This window comes from Arachis duranensis, chromosome 1 (assembly GCF_000817695.3).
Source record: "Arachis duranensis cultivar V14167 chromosome 1, aradu.V14167.gnm2.J7QH, whole genome shotgun sequence".
Lineage (NCBI taxonomy): Eukaryota > Viridiplantae > Streptophyta > Magnoliopsida > Fabales > Fabaceae > Arachis > Arachis duranensis.
Window position 1 is genome coordinate 103,372,642 of NC_029772.3, and position 18,714 is coordinate 103,391,355.

At 33.0% G+C, this 18,714-nt stretch overlaps 2 protein-coding genes across 5 annotated transcripts; both read left to right on the plus strand.

The window, feature by feature from the left end:
• The first annotated feature begins 9,469 nt into the window (after positions 1–9,469).
• Positions 9,470–14,199, plus strand: LOC107468669 (nuclear transport factor 2). Of its 4 annotated transcripts, XM_052253734.1 has the most exons (10): positions 9,471–9,672; positions 10,738–10,923; positions 11,220–11,517; positions 11,599–11,834; positions 11,922–12,096; positions 12,346–12,467; positions 12,556–12,618; positions 13,386–13,449; positions 13,561–13,821; positions 13,983–14,199. In XM_052253734.1, exons 2-9 carry the CDS (start codon positions 10,738–10,740, stop codon positions 13,812–13,814), a joined length of 1,398 nt encoding a protein of 465 aa, XP_052109694.1. In that variant the 5' UTR covers positions 9,471–9,672; the 3' UTR covers positions 13,815–13,821; positions 13,983–14,199. The 4 variants fall into 4 exon arrangements, with proteins under 4 accessions (XP_015943512.1, XP_052109694.1, XP_015943497.1 ...); XM_016088026.3 differs by having other exon boundaries at positions 9,470–9,672; positions 11,617–11,834; positions 13,561–14,199; XM_016088011.3 differs by having other exon boundaries at positions 9,471–9,680; positions 13,561–14,199.
• Positions 14,200–16,243: 2,044 nt separating this feature from the next.
• Positions 16,244–17,756, plus strand: LOC107468658 (mitochondrial import receptor subunit TOM5 homolog). Its single transcript, XM_016087991.3, has 2 exons — positions 16,244–16,449; positions 17,455–17,756. The coding sequence occupies exons 1-2, from the start codon at positions 16,363–16,365 to the stop codon at positions 17,530–17,532; spliced, it is 165 nt and encodes a 54-aa protein (XP_015943477.1). The 5' UTR covers positions 16,244–16,362; the 3' UTR covers positions 17,533–17,756.
• The last annotated feature ends 958 nt before the right edge of the window (positions 17,757–18,714 follow it).

Consider the following 18,714-nt stretch of genomic DNA (forward strand, 5'->3'; position numbering starts at 1 on the left):
AAAAGTAAAACAAAGAAAAGGTCTAATATAGGTAACTAATCAACTGGTAGTTGGTAGTCACAGTTAATTCCCGCCAATGGCACCAAAAAACTTAGTGCATATTTTCAAACCACAACTTACGGACAAGTGCACGGGGTCATACCACGTAATAAACTCAGGTGAGTAAGTATCAATCCCACGAGAATTAATGGACTAAGCAAGTAATTATTGATTAGTTGTTCTAGTTAGACAAGTTGAAATGTGGGTTGTGAAGATCAAATAGCATAAGAAGCAATAAACTAAGAAAAGCGAATAGTAAATAATTGAGAAAACGGTATGAGAATAAAGTTAAGGCTTTGGAGGTGTTTAAATATCTGGATTAATATTCAAGTCAACAACCTTAATCATGCAATGGTTTAGTTTATGGCAAACCCCAAGTGATTAAATTCATATTCTCAGGCAATCCAATCTTCTCCGATCCAACCAACCGTCAATTCCTTGATCAATCAATTGTATTAGAGGGTTAAGTCCAATTTCTGATTTAAAAGCCACACAAGCCCTAAGAATCCAAGAATGATGTAGTTATATATCACGTACCACATTAAAACTAGATAATTAAGAATCTGTGAGAACGTGGTTTCAAGCTTTAATTCTAATGATGTAGCTTTTCTAAGATTCAATAGAATTCAAGTTAGATTAGAGTTATTTTCCAATACTCACTAATCCGTAGGATGAAGAACGAAACCAATTCTTAAACAATAATCAATGCATTAATCAATAGTAGAAGAACATATAATTATTAATCCATCAAAATAAATAGAGCTCCTAACCTTAACAATGGAGGTTTAGTTGCTTATGGTGTGTAGAAAGCCCTAGCAGAGAAAAGTGAAAAAGTACGGAATGAAAATTAGGAGAAGAGAAGCTCCTGCATGGGCGGATCTCAATTTTATTTATAGTCCTAATTAAAAATTGATTTGAAATTTAAATAAAATCCTAACAAATCTTTTCTAATTGTTATTTGATTTGAAATTAAATCATTATGCCTCCCGTTGATTCCTTGCATGTGTGTGGTCCCCATTGTCAAATACGCTAGCGCTGGTTACTAGGCGTTTGGCGCCAACCAAACAAAATGATTTGCATGCAACAAAAGGGTCTCAATACTAAATGCAGGTGACTGGGCATTTATTGCTAGATGCCCAGAAGCCCAGGCAGGAATTACGAAGCTCCCAGCACTAAACGCTGGGTTGTGGCATTTAGCGCCACCTGTCCAGAGGAGAAATGCCTCATTTAAGCTCTTGCAGTCGTGTGTACGCGCAACACATGCGTATGCATGACCTCCCTTGCTGCTCTAGTGATGCGTACGCATGCATGATGCGTCCGCATGAGGCTCCTTTGCTTTTTCATGCCCTTTCACCAATTCTTTATTTAAATGCTACCTGAAATCAATCAAAAGCCACAAAAACTCAAAGTAGTATTCAATGGAGCATAATCCACTAAAATCCTCTAATAAATCAACAGAATACCATATAAATCCCATAGAAAAGACACCAATGATGCTCACGCATCAGTTTCAGATTTCAAAACTTGTCAAAAGAGACTTAGTTAGAGATCTTCCTAAAATTTGTTTCGACAAAGACATCACTTGTGATGCTTGTCAAATGGGCAAATAAAATTAAAAGCTCTTTTAAACCCAATGAAGATGTTTCAACTAAGAGACCATTGAAATTGTTACATATTAATCTTTTTGGTCCTACTAGAACTCAAAACTTAGGAGGTTAATATTATGGATTAGTTGAGGTTTATGATTACACTAGATTTGGTTAGGTTCTATTCTTAGCTCACAAGAATGATGCATTTTCAGCCTTTGATATTTTATGCAAAAAAAATCAAAATGAAAAAGATTTGAAAATTATTTTCATAAGAAGTGATCTCGGAAAAAATTTAAAAACCAAGATTTTGAATCATTTTGTGATGAATTTGGTATATTACATAATTTCTCTTGTCCTAGAACACCTCAACAAAATGAAGTTGTTGAAAGGAGAAATAGAAGCCTTCAAGAAATAGCTCGAGCCATGCTTTGTGAAATTGATGTACCTAACTTTTTTTGGGTTGAAACTATGAATACAACTTGTTATATTAACCATCATTCGAAAGTTTTTAAAGAAAATCCTCTATGAGCTATGGAAAGGAATTCCTTAAAATCTCAAGTACTTTCATATTTTTTTATGTAAATGTTTTGTTTTGAACACAAAAGATAATTTAAAAAAAAAATTGATCAAAAATCATATGAATGTACATTTGTAGGTTACTCAACCATTAGCAAAGCCTATAAAGTATACCTTAAAGAACATAGGATCATTAATGAAACTATCCATATTACTTTTGTGAATCTAACTCTATTTCAAGTGTTATAGAAGATAATAATGCAGGAAATCAAGTTGAACAGAACCTGAGTGAAACCCAAGTTCAATACAAATCAGAATCCTTGCAAAAAGTTCTTGACTCTAATTCTGCAAAACAAATTGCAGGAGACAAATCTGTTTTGTCTCCTATCACAACAGAAGATTCTGCAAATCTCAACAGTCTTGAACCAAATCAGACCGGATCTGCTCTAGCATCACCTAAAGAATGAAAATTCTTGAAGAACTATCCACAAGAATTTATAATAGGAGATTCATCACAATGAGTTACTACAAGATCGTCAACTAGAAAAAGTATGGAACAAAATGATCTTGCCCTTATCTTTCAAATAGAATCTCAAAATGTGAAAGAAGCCCTTGATGACCCATCATGGGTTAAAGCAATAGAAGAAGAACTAATCCAATTTGAGAAAAATGAAGTTTGGACATTGGTGCCAAGCTCAAATGGGAAGAAGGTAACGGAAACCAAATGGATCTTTTGGAACAAATTGGGTGACGATGGTAGCACTGTAAGAAACAAGGCAAGACTAGTGGCTCGAGGATATGATCAAGAAGAGGGAATTGACTTTGATGAGTCAATTGCTCTGATTGTAAGAATGGAGGCAATAAGATTGTTGCTAGCTTATGCCGCACATAAAGGGTTCAAAGTTTTTTAAATGGATGTCAAATGTGCTTTTTTAAATGGTATTATTGATAGAGAGGTATACATGGCACAACCTCCCGGTTTTAAAAATAAATATTTTCTAAATCATTTTTTTAAATTTTTAAAAGCTCTTTATGGTTTGAGACAAGCTCCTAGAGTTTGGTATGAAAGACTTAGCTTTTTCTTATTGAAAAATAGTTTTCAAAGAGGTACCACGGATACAACTCTTTTTATTAAAGAATTTAATGATCATTTTATTCTAGTTCAAGTTTATGTGGATGATATTGTATTTACCTCGGCTAATGAAGCTTTGTGTGCTGATTTTGGAAACTTAATGACTAGTGAGTTTGATCTGAGTATGATGGGAGAACTTACATTCTTCTTAGGACTCCAAATCAAACAAACTCCTAATGACATTTTTGTACACCAAGATAAATATGTCAAAGAGTTGGTAAAGAAATTTGGTTTAGAAAATTCTAAACCAATGAGTACACAAATGCATCCAAATTCTAAACTTGAAAATGATGAAAATGACAAAGATGTGGATGAGACAAGGTAGAGAGAAATGATCGGATCTCTTATGTATCTAACCTCCTCTAGACCGGACCTAGTTCTTAGTGTTGGAATCTGTTCTAGATTCCAATCACTCCCAAAAGAATCTCATCTTTTAGCTGTCAAGAGAATCATTAGATATATAAATGGTACCTTTGATTTTTGTCTTTGGTATCTTAAATCTGATGAGTTTTGTATAGTGGGTTATTACGATGCAGATTTTGCTTGTGACCGAATTGATAGAAGGAGCACCTAAGGGATTTGTTGCTTTCTTGGACAATCACTGGATGTGTGGTCCAGCAAGAAATAAACTACTATTGCATTGTCTATAGCCAAGGCTAAATACATAGCCGCTTTCTCTTTTTGTTCTTAATTATTGTGGTTTAAAACTCAATTTGCAGATTACAAATTATAAATCAATAGTATTTTCTTAGTGTGTGATAATATGAGTGTAATAAATATTTTAAAAAATCCTGTTCTATATTCGAAAACCAAACACATTGAAGTTAGATTTCATTCTATAAGAAAACATGTGTAAAAAGGAACCATTGACATTCAATTTGTAAAATATGAATATCAACTTACTGATATATTTACAAAACTACTGTCTGAACTTTGAAGATAGATTTTGCAAGTTAAGAACTACCTTGGGTATTGTTTGTGTTGATTCATTGAATTAATTTGATTTTTTGTGCTATCTGGTGATTTTGTCTCTCAGGTCGACAGGAGACAAAACTGGATAGATGATGAATCCCTCTAGGTTCTCTGGATATAAGGTTGAGTGTTGGTACTTTTAAGTTAATTTGGATCAAAAATGAATCTTTAGTGGTCCATTATATTTCCTTAACACCACTATTGGGCCCAAAAGGAGAAGTTATATTTTAAAATATGGGCTTCATTGTTTGCTTTGATCATAAATTAAAATTATTTGTTTTTAGGATTTCTCATCAAGTCAAATCAAATTCAGTTTTGCAAAAAGTTTTGACTTGCCTTTTCAATTGCTTGCTTGCATATCTTTTCAAAATTAATTTTTTGAAACACCTTTTTATATTATTTAAATATCATATTGTGGTTTCAAAAATCAAGTATTTATAGCAGTTACACCTTGTGAACCGTTCATCTTCTCTCTTAACTTTTTTTCATTCTCAAAACTGCATTCATTGCTCTTTTATAAAGATGAAAAAGAAGGTGGCTACACGAAGAGGCACTGGTGCTTATCGTGCTCCTAGAAACCGTCTACCAAAGGGTTAAGATCACACCCACGTCTACATACGCTCCCATTTCTCTGTGCATTCCTCTCCCATTCTAGATACCATGGTTATGACGAAGACTACCAATAACTAAAGAAGAACCCTAATGTCTCCACCTTCTCGTTCTTTATCTTGTCCTCAAGGACACTCTGTACCTTCTAGTCACCCTTCTAAAAGTAATCAAAGAACCTTTCTCAATTCTGTAAAAGAATCTGAAAACCCTGATCTTGTATGTTTTAAATCACATTATGGTAGCCTTTCATATTCTCACTATGATCTTCTCTGTTTCTCATTTAGTATGAACTTTGAATTTCATAGAGTTATTATTTCTAAAAGACCTTTGTGTTCAACATATGTGGCTGACTTAAAGGCTTTAGCTAAAAAAAGGATAAACTTTGTTAAAAACATCATTAATCTAAATTGAAAAAAATTGTTTGAAATTCAAAAACCTGTTTATCCTTATTTAGTTAGAGAATTTTATGCCAATATGTACTATCATGAGGAATCTATTCATTTTTATGTTAAAGGTCGTGAAATCTATTTAAACAAAAAATCAATTGGTGAAACCCTAGATTATTATGATGTTAGTATCAATGCTTACATCATTGAAAAATGGGACAATAATCTGGGTATTTTATACAAAGATATTTTGACCAATATTTGTGAGAACATTTCTCTCATGGATGGAGTAATCCCTAACCATAGAGCTTTAGGCCCTATTAAAACCCAGTTTCACCGTATCATTACCCATATTCTCTTGCCACAAAGCAGTTCATATCAACAAGTTACTCTCTTTGACACCTTAGTTCTCTATGCCATTATCAACAAAACTGAAATTTATTTTGCATATCTTATGATGTGTCATATGTATGATTGCATCAAAAGTGATAAAAATATGTCATTATCATATGGTATATTTTTTACTTGTTTTTTTGAACACTTTGGTGTTGATCTGAATAATGAGACCCAAGAGAATAGAATTTTATCTCTCAAAGATAGCAGTCAAACAACAAAGAAAAAAGGGACTAAAGTTGCTAGAGATACGGTTATGGAAGAAGGAGAAGATAAAAGTATCCCTCCTCCATCTGTTGCTGGTACATCAGCTTTCAACAAGTACTTTGGTATATGATATTGTCAAAGATGTATTATAAGAATTTGGAAATCTCACAAAGCACATGATCAACTTAAGTCAACAAGCTAGGAGACTTGCAATTCAAAATAAAAATTCATTGAGAAAGTCCCAAAGATGAGCTGAGGTACTTTTGAAGTACATTAAATCTTTGGAAGATGATCAAATGATGTCCGAACAAGAAGAAGAAGATATCTTAGGAAATGAGGATGAGGGATCTAATGTCTAGCTCCTTGTTGATGCTGCTGATTTTAAAACAAATGCGATCTGATGTTTAATTTTTGGTCTTTGAATACTCTTAATTCACTGGATGACTGTAATAGTGATTCATAGACATTTAACTCTGAACTTATTGAATTGTTAATTTGCTTTGATGCCTAATAACTTTTGTGTAAGAAATACTACACCTCCTTGATAGCAAAAATAAGAGCAAGTTAAAAAATAAAGTGTTAGGTAGTTTAAATGTTTAAATCATGAACAATTGCTACTAAGGTTCTTTGCATAAATTATTTGTGAATGATTTGGTACTAATTGATTGAGGCTACTGTTTTGAAAATATTGAATGATTGCAACTTTGATTGTAAAATTTGATTAAAATGCTTTTGATCACTATTCTAATTGGTACTTGCTTTATGATTGGTTGATGCTGAATGGTAATATTTTGAAGATTGATAGCTTGTAAAATTTTCTGAAAATAAGCCATCGGATTGGTTCAACAGAAATGGCAGTCTGAATTGTTTTGGATAATTATTTGTGAATATATTTCTGCATAGAAACTATTATCAAAGGTTTAAAAAAAGCCCAACATTAAAAAAAAACCAACAGAATGAAAGAAAGGGGGAGTTCAACTTAAAGATTGAATCATCAAAAGAAAAATTCATTAAACTCTTCTCATTTCTTTTATTTACAATTCATTTTATAATATTTGTCATTAAAGGAGAGATTGAATTTAAAGAAATAATAACAAATTTAGTGATAATGACTAAATATTATTATTGGGTTAAGAGCCTAATTATGTGTGTAATTAAGTTTGCTTATTGTGCAGTAATTTACAGAAATCAAATAGGCCTAATAACAAGCAAATAATGTCCAATGATGGTCCAAGCCCATGATCAAAGAAATCAGCTCATTTACTCATTCATGACCCATGTAAATGGTTGCTATCAAAATTCAAAAGAAGGAAGTCTTACTCTCATTTGAACCAAAACTAAAATAACATAACTCATTCTCTCTATTTTCTCTTACACACGTGAAGAAGTCACAAAACAAAGAAATAAAAAGGAAGACTAATTAGGGTTTAAATCGCAGAAGAAAAAGTGAATTACCAAATCTAAACAAGTCAAAAGTTAGGGTTCAGAAGCTAAGATCAAATCAAGAGATAAATCATAAAATTTTTTTCGTCTTAGTACTTTATTGGTAACTTGTTGAGAATGCTCTCCTCCTACAAGCATCGAACTAAAAATTTGAAGAAGTTAGAGGCTATGAAGCTTTACTGGAAATCAAGGGTCAAGAATGAAACTTAGAGTCAAAGCATTGATGAATAACTCATATCCTTGAAGAAGATTGAAAAATGATGAAAGAGAAGTAGCTGGATATGGATGCATATAAGCTTTAATCACGGTCACAGTTCTATCTCTCTTTTGCGTTGCTACTACTGTATCTGAAAAATAATAAGTCAACTGCTCAAGTCATGTTTCAAGTTTGGAAACTTTACTTCTCTATTAAAAGGGTAAACGGTCAGAGATTGATTCAAAGAGTGAGAACATAAGTTTGGATCTTCATAGCTTTCAAGTTAACCCTTCTTCTCTTTCATGAGTTTACATTAATTTTTTGTTCTTCATTGTTCATCTTTTTTTTATTTATTTTTTAATAAAAAAAGGTATTAAGTGAGGAATCAGTGAAAGCTATTGAGAGAAAAGGCAAAGAGATTTATCTAGTAAAAACCAGAAAATTATGAAACTTTTTTGTATTTTTTTCTATTTTGTACATATGATCTTGAGGAGATTCTCTTACTAAGTTGGGTGAGAACTTAGTAGTTGCAAGTCTAGGGAGTGAATCTAGCCAACTCTAACTTGGGTAGAAGCTGTGTTTGTCTCAGATAGGATTGGGCTGAATCCTAAAAAAAATTGGTATTTGTAATCTTTGTGAAAGATAGTGAAAATTTCTCCATTGTTGTGAGAGATACTGGATGTAGGTCACCTTGCATATGGTAGCTAAACCAGGATACATGACTGTATGATTTTTTCTTCTCTACTATTCTTCTGTTTCACTTTGTTAAGAGATAAAATAAAAATATTTTTTGCATTGTATATTTCTCAGAAGTCACAACTATGCAAAAATAAAGAATTACTCTATTCTAGAATGCATTGTGAATAGACATAAAATTATCTCCTAAATTTTAATTTAATAGATGCATCAACAACTAGGTTTCTATTTTAGTGAGAAGCAAAAAGCAATAAGAGGTTAAAAAAGAAGACATAAATTCAACTTCCTTTTTTAGGCCATTTGCAAACCTTCATAAAGTATACAAAATTGAGGTATGTTTTAGTATCCTACTTGGTTTAAGATAAATGTGGATATGAAATAAGAATATTTACTAAAATATTCTTAGTTATTTCATTTTCAAAAATTTCAGTCTTTTATATTCTCACTTTTTAGAAGTACTAAAAGAATTAAAATTTTATATTTTAAGACTAAAATTTTAATTTAATATTTAATCACCAAATATAATACTAAGTCTTAATTCTTCTATTTTAATTTCAATTTTTAGAAATAATACAATTTTAAGAATCTTTTTATTAACATTTAAATTTTTTGAATAAATAATTATGAGGATGGGAGTTAAAAAAATAATTTTAATATATAAAAAAGTTAGCGTATCTAAAATATTTATCAACTTAGTCTCATAATTTGTCATAAATCTTATTAGTATTTTTTTTTTATAAAATTAATGTTAGAGATAATATAAATTTACTCTTCAAACATTCATATAAAATATACATTAAATTATAAAATATACATTACAAATATAATAGCATTTTTATTAATCTTATCACTAATATTTGTTAGAGATGAACTCCATTCCAATTTAAATTATTACCATTTAACTATATTTCATTTAAATTGAATTGATTAAGTGATTTTAATTGGATTTATTGTAAGAAAAATTCAACCTTCCAGTACAACAGAGTACAAAATTTTTACTCTTCTCCGTATTGTATTAAGGATTTTCCTCGTTGCAATTTAAAATTTGTACACTTCTGTTGGTTGTTAGCACCTCTATTTTCAACTTTCAAACATGTAGGAGAAATTAAATACAAGAAATCGTCGTATATCTACTCTCTACTATTCTATTATAATTCTCTTTTTTATTACTCGAATTAAGATAATTTTTATTTAGTAATAATTGTAAGAATTTCATATGTTTAATAAATAAAAAATAAACTATTTATCAACAGAAAATAAAAAGAAAAAGGAAAAGGGCAACAGCGGGAGTCATCGTCTACTGTGAATTGTGAATTTGTGATCTCCAAAGTCCAAACACAAACACATCAACCTCCGAATCTTTGCGCTCTTTCTCACACTCTCTCGCTCTCTCTCTCTCTCACACACACACACACTCAGAAGACTTTGCACTCTTCTGTTGTCTCTCTCTCTCTCTTCGCCGTCAGTTTGTGAATCGGGTTTTCAACCCAGCAGGTACGCACGTGCGTCTTCTCTCTCTCTCTCTCTCTCTCTCTCTCTCTCTCTCTCTCTCTCTCTCTCCAAGCTGATCTCTTTTACCTCTCTCCCTTTCAGGTTTTCTGATTTCCACCTCACAAATCACAATGTTTTCCTACTTCCAATTTTTTATTCTTACCGCCATATTTAATCCGATTTAGGCTATGATCCCGTTTAAGTGTTTTTAATTAAAAAAAATTGCATAAAATTCAGTATTTCCTTTTTTTTTTTCGGTTTGATGCGTTCTATATGGTATGGTATGGAATATCGATCCTACTTTGACATTGATATTCCCTTACTCTACTTGTGTTGTCAGATTAGGTTGTTTGTTTTAGCATTCAGCTTTAATTAATAGTTAGATTAGATTATACTTAAACTAGGAAGTAGGGACTGTGCAGTAATTTTAACATTCTGGGAATCTAATTCTTTCAAACACATAGTAGTTGGCTTATCTCCTTCATGTAGAATTGATGCTGTTCTAGCTCATTATTCCTAATTTGTTTTAGGGTTCGTTTGCAAGTTGGGATTGTTGTTTATCTCATTAGTTATTTGCTATAGGGTGCATCTGTTAGTTGAGATCTAAAAGGGAATGGAAGGGATGAGAATGGCTTTATGAGTAGAATGGATTCCATTACCTCACTTACACTCTAAAATGACAATTGACAAACGCACCCTTAGGGTATCGTGATAGTCACACAAGCAAGCAGTGTGACTGGGATAGTTAGCCATTTCGAAGTTTCATTTGTGCATATCTCCCTGGTTTCCACACTCTATTCGTGTTGCGTTCTATAGGTTGGATCTTATCCGATGCTTCACGGCTGTTTTTAATCTAATTTATGTATACGGATGCTGCATCGTTGATTTGTTCTTTTACATGACATACAATTTTGTTCATCTATGCAATTTCTTTGTTGACTTGTGATGGGGCCAATGTGGAGCATGGCATCAAACTGAGATGATTTCTCGGTTAATGATATCTGCAACTAAAAATTATCCTGCTTAATGGATTTATTCTGCTTTGCCTTATTGTAAATTCTTCTGCAGATGGCAATGCAGGAAGCAAGCCCTGCCACCGCTCCTAGTGCCCAAGTTGTCGGCAATGCATTTGTGGAGCAATACTATCACATTCTACACCAATCCCCAAATTTGGTGCACAGATTTTACCAGGACTCAAGTTTCTTAAGCCGTTCAGACAACGATGGCCAGATGACAACTGTGACTACTATGCAAGTAAGTCTACCAGGAACAGGATATGCATAATATAGTTTTTACAGGAAAAATTTCTCAAACTTATTGGTATATTTAACTAAATACTTCAGCGATCAGATAACATCCATACTCCCTTGATATGATGCATAGTTACTTTAACATTCGTGCTCCTTAAGAAGCTGGCTGTTAATGATTTGGTTAATAAAATTTTCTTATTGGACTACACTTTGTGGCCTTGACATCTTGTAATTATTAGTAATGTGTAGTTTCAGTTTTTCTACTTTTCATTAATCAAAATTCAATTACTGTTGGATCAGGCAATCAATGAAAAGATACTTTCCTTGAATTATGAAGATTATACAGCAGAAATAAAAACTGCTGATGCTCAGGAGTCATATGAGAAAGGTGTGATAGTTTTAGTAACTGGATGCTTAACCGGGAAGGATAATGTGAAAAGGAAGTTCTCACAGACATTCTTTCTGGCACCACAAGATAAGGGGTATTATGTCTTAAATGACGTCTTTAGGTATGTTGAGGAGAATGACACACTGCAGTCATCAAATCCCGACTCCACTGTCAATGAAAAAGCTGAGGCAGTGGCCATGCCGGAAGCAGGTCAGCATGGCTAATCTCTGTAACATATTCCCAACAGTTATTTATCTTGACAATATTTAATTGATGCTTACATGTTTCTAGATAATATACATGCTCCAGAACATCTTGTGACCAACCCTGCAATAACAGCAGAGAGTGAAAACCTTAATAATGGAGCTGAAGGTTATAATCCAGAGGACAATGAGGAAGAAGGATCAGTTATTGATGAAGAGGTTGCTGAACCCTCTGCAGATTTAAGTCAGAATGTTGCGATTCATGATTCAACTTCTGCAGTCCAGGATGATGCACCGAAGAAGTCATATTCATATGCATCAATTGTTAGTTTACTTTCATATATTTTCATATTTTCTTTTTCTCCTCCAGTTTTTACATTCCGTAACATAATGAATTTTATTTACATGAAGGTAATGAAAAGTAACACAGCATCTGGTCCTGTATATGTTCCCAGCCGAACTGTAAGAGCAGTACCTGCTAAATCCAGTGAACAATGGCCTACTACTACCAAACCAACTCCAGTACCAGAGGCATTAGCTCCTAGTAATGACAGTGCTCCTGGGAGTAGTGATGTTCATGAGGAAGGTATATATTGAAACTTCTTGATATGGCTAACAGCCACTATCTTTTCTCAGACTAGTTAGCTGTGATATAGACTCATATTCCTCCTTGACATATTTGTTTCATCTAGTTCTGACTTGTGAATTGTAAGAGATTAAACATATGTAACTATGTAAGGAGGCTAAAATAAGTTGGAGTTTATTACTTCATATATACTCTGGCCTTAAATTATAGGTTGGAAATCGATTGAATTGCCTTTTTTACTTTTAACAGCTGAAGGTCATTCCATATACATACGGAATTTGCCATTTAATGCAACTGTTGAACAACTTGAGGAGGTCTTTAAGAAATTTGGTCCTATTAAGCATGGTGGAATCCAAGTTAGAAGTAGTAAGGTCTGTGAATACTTCATAAACCTCCAAATGATTTATGGGTTTTCTGAGTAAAGCTTATAGGATAGCTTTTACTTTTGGCTCCTTGCAGCATGGCTTCTGTTTCGGCTTTGTTGAATTTGAGGAAATGACTTCCATGAATAGCGCACTTGAGGTACGTGTTGAACTGTTGATTTTATTGCTCCTCACTGTTGTTTCTTTATCATGACATGAAATAAAAAGATGGACAACCATAATCTCAACATAACATTTGAAATACTCAGTAGATGATAGTGGTATTGATCACCATTAGCTTTTCAGTTTTTTCTGTAATTCCTGAGTTCTAGCTTTTAATATAGCAATTGTGGGCTGCAACATTCTGGAAATGAATGTTTTCTGCATCTTCAGCACATAAGAAATTGCGTATGCTTGTAAAATGCTTGCCTTTATGGATATCCACTTGAACTGATGTAAATGCATTTTGGAAACGGATTATTTTTTGGATATCTATTATATGGGTAAACTTGTTTAGTTCCTCTGGGTAGCATTTTGAAGGTGTAAACGTGTGATATTTGTGTGAAGTATATGAATTGATCTAATGGTTGGAAAGAGAAGATTTACGTGAATAAGATATCTTCATTTCTAATTAAAATATCATACGATAACACACTGTTTCCTCTGCATTTCACTAATGTTTCTCTGCAAAGATATTGCTCACTTGATTCAGTTTTGAAAGATAATATAATAATATAACTGATTATAGTAGACATGTCTCTTGAGTTCTGATCTGCACTCTGCAACGGAAGAATTACCACTTATACAGGTTGCTTTGTGGTATTTTCATGATACTGCAGTACTGCACGTACCTAGCAGGTGCATATCATGTGACCTATTAATAATCTATATTATTCATTTAATATGTTTTGTCAAAATTAATTTCAGGCTTCACCTATCACCGTTGGTGATCGACAAGCTGTTATTGAGGAGAAGAGAACTACTACAAGAGGTATGTTGGTATATATTCATTATTACTTCTACTTTGAACAAAACATCGTAGCCAAGTTTATCAGAGGTTGATTATTCTCCCTTTTCCTCCTTCATTTTGTCCTTATTCTAGTTAGTGGTAGTGGAAGAGGAAGGTTTCCCTCCGGAAGAGGTGGGTTCAGAAGTGACAGTTTCAGGGGGCGTGCAAAATTTGGTGGCGGAAGAGGTTATGGCAGAAATGAGTTCAGAAACCAAGGAGAGTTCACAACGCGACCTAAGGGTCCAGCTGGACAAAAGGGAGATGGTTCTCAACGGCCCAGTCAAAATGGAAGTGGGCGGGGTGGACGGCAAGGTGTTGGCAACCGAAGTACTGCACCATCAACTTGAGCATGAGGTAATCATAGTTTAATGGGAAATTTGGGGGTTGGGGGGGATTTTTTTATAGGAGGAAGGCAAACTCCTATTTCTTTTCCACTTGTTTAGGCAGAATTTGAGGTTTACAACTTGAATTGTTGCAATCATTTAATGGATTAGTGGGTTGATCTGCCCATGCAGGAGTGTTTTGACACAATCATGTATTCCTTTTTTTTCTCCATAACGATGCACTTTGCCTTGTGCTATTTTTCTAAGCCATATTGAGCATGAGTGTTCCACCTATTACAGTTATTTAGCATGGATATTTGTGTGGAATTTTCTTATGTAAATTGGGAACCTGTTCATGAACACAACATTTTCACCTCTGGTGATTGCAAGAGAACTTTTCCAGGTTTTATTTTTCTGCTTTCTGTTGAACTAGTAGTACTGTAATGGGTTGTATTAACACCCGAGATTTTGCGAGTTAGCAAACATTGGAGACAAAATCTTCTGCAGATGATAAAGAATTTAATTTAATGTTCCAAACGAACTTCTCTTGGCGAAAAATGATAATGTATATAGTAAATAGAGATGGTTGATTTAAGTAATAGAACGTTAAAGGAGGTTTGGATGTTCCAATAATAAGTTTTTAAGAAACTCGTTCTTGTTTTGAACAGAACAACGAAATTAGGAAAAATGACAAAATAAGTGTCTGACTTTTTAAAATTTTGACAAATAAGTTCCTCACAAATTTTAATTATAAATATATCCCTGATGTTTGCAAATGGCAGACAAATACTTCCTCCATCTATTTGCCTCTCTTAAAGCAAATGGAGATAGTTGAGTTGGCGTCTATGTGTTCATTATGGAGTTACGTCTGTTACGGTGTTAAAGTTTAATCTTTTTAGAAAGTTAGAAGACAACTATGTCTCTGTGCTCCTAAAATGGTGCTGTTTTGAGAGCTACCTTAAATTTTCAAATTCTAGTCAAATCCATATCTAACATGGCCCGAAGATGGAGATTCCGTCATCGTCAGAGACTCCCTTCCACTTCATGTGGGTTGGAGAGGCTCTTATGTTGGTTTTGCTAGAGGGCTTGCAATGGTGGACGTAGATGTTGTGGATGATCACGTTCGAGACATATTGGACCATGATGTAGCTGTCACCGGTGACGTGGACATTGGCGCTGCGGCCGTCTACCGTCTTGTAGCTGTCGAAAGCTTGTTGAACTTCAAGAAACAATTTCTCCTCAAAGATGTTCCATGTTTCAAGGGTGAATGTGACTATTGCTCCACGGCGATACGAACTCGACCCGCTCCTCCGGGGCACCATAGCGGATTTACCCATGGAGAGGGAGTGAAAGCTTTGGTTTCGCTGCCCCTATTTCATTAGTAGATCTGGCCACCTTTCTGCCCAATGCGTTGCACCCGAAGTTGATGCTACAATCGGTGAGCTTATGCCAGTTTGTTGACTAGTTTGGGTGCATCGCCAACCGTTGTCGATGGAATTTTCGGTGAGACAAGCGAATGATTGGTCTTTTGAGAAAAGCTCCTCTTTTGAAAGTGAAGCATTGATTTTCTTGCAAAATGCAAGGATTTAATTCCATGCAATAGATGTAAAAAGTTGAATTTTTTAGTGTTTGGATTATGAGAAAGCAGCTAAAAATTAAGTTTTTATAAATGGGGTTTTGGTTAAGCATAATAATGGCAATGTTGTTTATGTGTTGAGGTTGAATTGAGAAGGGGCTTATCTTTAAACTTGATGAACGACACTGCAATGGAGTCTGATTAGAATTTGAAGATTTAAAGCAGCTCTCAAAACGGCGCCATTTTTGGAGCACAAAAATCTAGTTGTCCTACACTTTAGCACCGTAATAAACACCGTAGCTCCATTATGAATATGTGGGTGCCAGCTCAACCATCTCCGTTTGCTTTAGGAGAGATAAATGGACGAGAAACATATCTGTCCCCAATTTGCAAACGTTAAGAATGTATTTGCAATTAAAATTTATGAAAAATTTATTTGTCAATTTTAAAAAATCAGGAATTTGTTTATTATTTTTTCAAGAAATTATTTTAAATAAAACATAACAAAAGATAATTCAATTATGCATGTTAATATTTAATCAAGAAAATCTACAAAACATAATACCCACAGTACATCTAAATAGTTTTAGATAGGAGTTTGATTAGAAATAAATAACTGGATAAGGCTTTGATTTTTGTATTTCATGAATAATTTTGTTGACAACGTAATATTTTTATGGATGATTTTATGAATTTAGTTAAACTAATTATTTCATGTTAGAAAATTATGAAATTTGTTTTAATAATAAGAAAAAAAATTTAAAGCATTTTCATCTTGGATTAGCAAAATCCTAATTTTATTACTTACCTCAACAAAATTTTTCAATAATAATAATAATAAAAGAGGTGCGGGTCGGTACATGTGCGTCACGTGCCAGTCAAGAACAAAAGAAAAGAAAAGGCATAGATGCCATTTTGCGGTCAAAACCCAGAACCCTAAACCTAATACCGATCAAATCATCTGCCACTCTCTCTTTCCCCTCTTCCATTTCTTCAATGGCGGACTCTGTGATTTCGGTTCAATACCTCAAAGATTTCGTCTGTTCTCAAATCAACGACGATGAAAAGTGGGCTTTCAATAAGGTTATCATCTAATTCCATTCTACACCACTCGATTTGATTCATTATGCTCCGTTTTTCGATTGAAACAGTGAATCGTTTTTCAAAATGTTTGCATATTTTTTGGGTAGCTATGAGAACCGTATGGTCCTTTTTTAATTATACCTAAACTGCGTGTAGAAAAGAGCTGAAAATTTGTTGTTTGTGATCTAAACCAATCGATGGCTCATGCTGTGTTTCATTATGAATCGGTGTTTTTTCTGCCTGGTTTATTAAGTGCTTCTGTTGTATAGTTTCAGCTCTTGATCAAAACTTGAAGATCACTTTCTGTTTGTTGCCGTTTTTCTTTGAATCTTATATTATAATCTTTTCAATTTGTTAATGTTTCTTTCTTTGCCTTGTTCTGATGCCGAATTTCTTTGTTACTTTGATGTTTTAAGAACATTTGATTAGCCATGGCATTGCCATTAGTTTCATATTAAAAATTGGGTTTCCATGGTGTAAAAGGTTATTGGTTGTGGTATTCTTTAGTTTTGCTGTGAAGCTTTTATAATTGGCATAACTATTAGTTAATATTTGTTATTTGTCCAAGTTGCAGCATAGCTAAAAGAAGAAATATAATGATCAGGTAGTAGTAAGTAGTAATGCTTGGTGAATAGAGAGTTTGCAATTACTAAGTTAGTGCTTTGTCGCATGTACCCTGTGTTCTTTATTTTAGAGGTACAAAAATGAACTTAAATTCGTTTGCGAGTACAAAATTTAGCTTAAAATTGTAGACAGTCTCACGTTCTTTCATTTCTGTCTCCTTTTCCAAACATGTTTATGTCCTAATATCTTTGTTGAATCTATCAGAAGACAAGATCCAAAAGCGATGAGGCATGACTTAGATATTTAGATATTTAAATTTTATGGGGAATATTCAATGGTTATTTCGAGTTTACAGACATCGTCCTCCTAATTCATGTTGGTATCTTAATTTTCAACTTAGTTTTGAACGACAGCTGATTCTTTTTTGGTTTCCCTCTGCAGAAACTGCTGCGTGCTATGGGATTGTTTGCAGGATCAATAGTACTTATGAGAAATTATGGTGACCTTATGGCAATATAAGAAAGAAAATGAGTTCTCTGTAATAAGCTGCTGCTATCTCTGGTCTCTGCTTAAACATTGAAAAGAGTAGTATTATTATCATTACGTAGGTTATCTCGCTGTAGTTTGAGAATGAGTATAATTAGTTTCAGGCATTTCATTAGCGATTTGATGCTAATGTAAGTGTACTTGCTCCTTTCTCCTTGTGCTCAAATATTTTGGATATGAAAGAACTATTTCTTGCATTCTGTGGTTTTTGGTGAACATCAAATTTGGATTAGATTGGATTCGATTAATTAACTTTTTCCATGAATCTAATACTTTGGTTTGTTTTGAGCCATATTAATGGGGAAATGAAAATGTTACTCCCAAATTGATAATGTCACTCTTTTTTAATTTTTTTTCCTTCCAAAAATATCCAATGCCCTTATGGATATGACAAAAATATCAAAAAATATTAATATGACAAATAAGAATTAAAGATAATTATAGAAGATAAAAAAATATAGTGGATAAAATATTATATTGGTCTTCAATGTTTGGGTTAAATTCTGTTTTGGTTTTTAATATTTTAATCATCTTATTTTAATCTCAAAAAATTTAAAATGACATTAATGTAATATTATTATTAACCCTTGCTTCAATAGGTAATGTACATGCCAGGCCAAAGGCTTTCTCACTCATTACTAGAGTGGAATCCATCCACAAACGAACAGCAAGGGTTAATAGTAGGACTACATTGATGTAATTTTTTTGAGATTAAAATAGAACGATTAGAGATGCGTTTTTTTTAAATTAAAATAGAACTATTAAGGGTGCATTTGAATTTCAGTTTGTAAATGGGAGTTTTCTAAATTTTGTAAACTGAGTTTTGTTAAAATTGAGTTGATATCAACGTAATTTATATTTGACAATTTGATATCAAAATTAATTATGACAAAACAAATATGTTACATAGAACTATATTTTGAATCATTACTCTTCATTTATTTTAATATTTTTTCTTTTTTTACTAAAATTATATTATTTATAGATAAATAAAAAGAAGTCTTAAAAAATAACATTAAAGTATATATATAAAAAATTTTGAGCTATTTTTTTTATTCTCTTTTGCAGTAAGAAGAGTAAAGTAGGTGAAAGAAGAATTAACTATAACAATAAATTTTTTTTGGCAGTAAAACGGATAATACTGGTAAAAAGAAT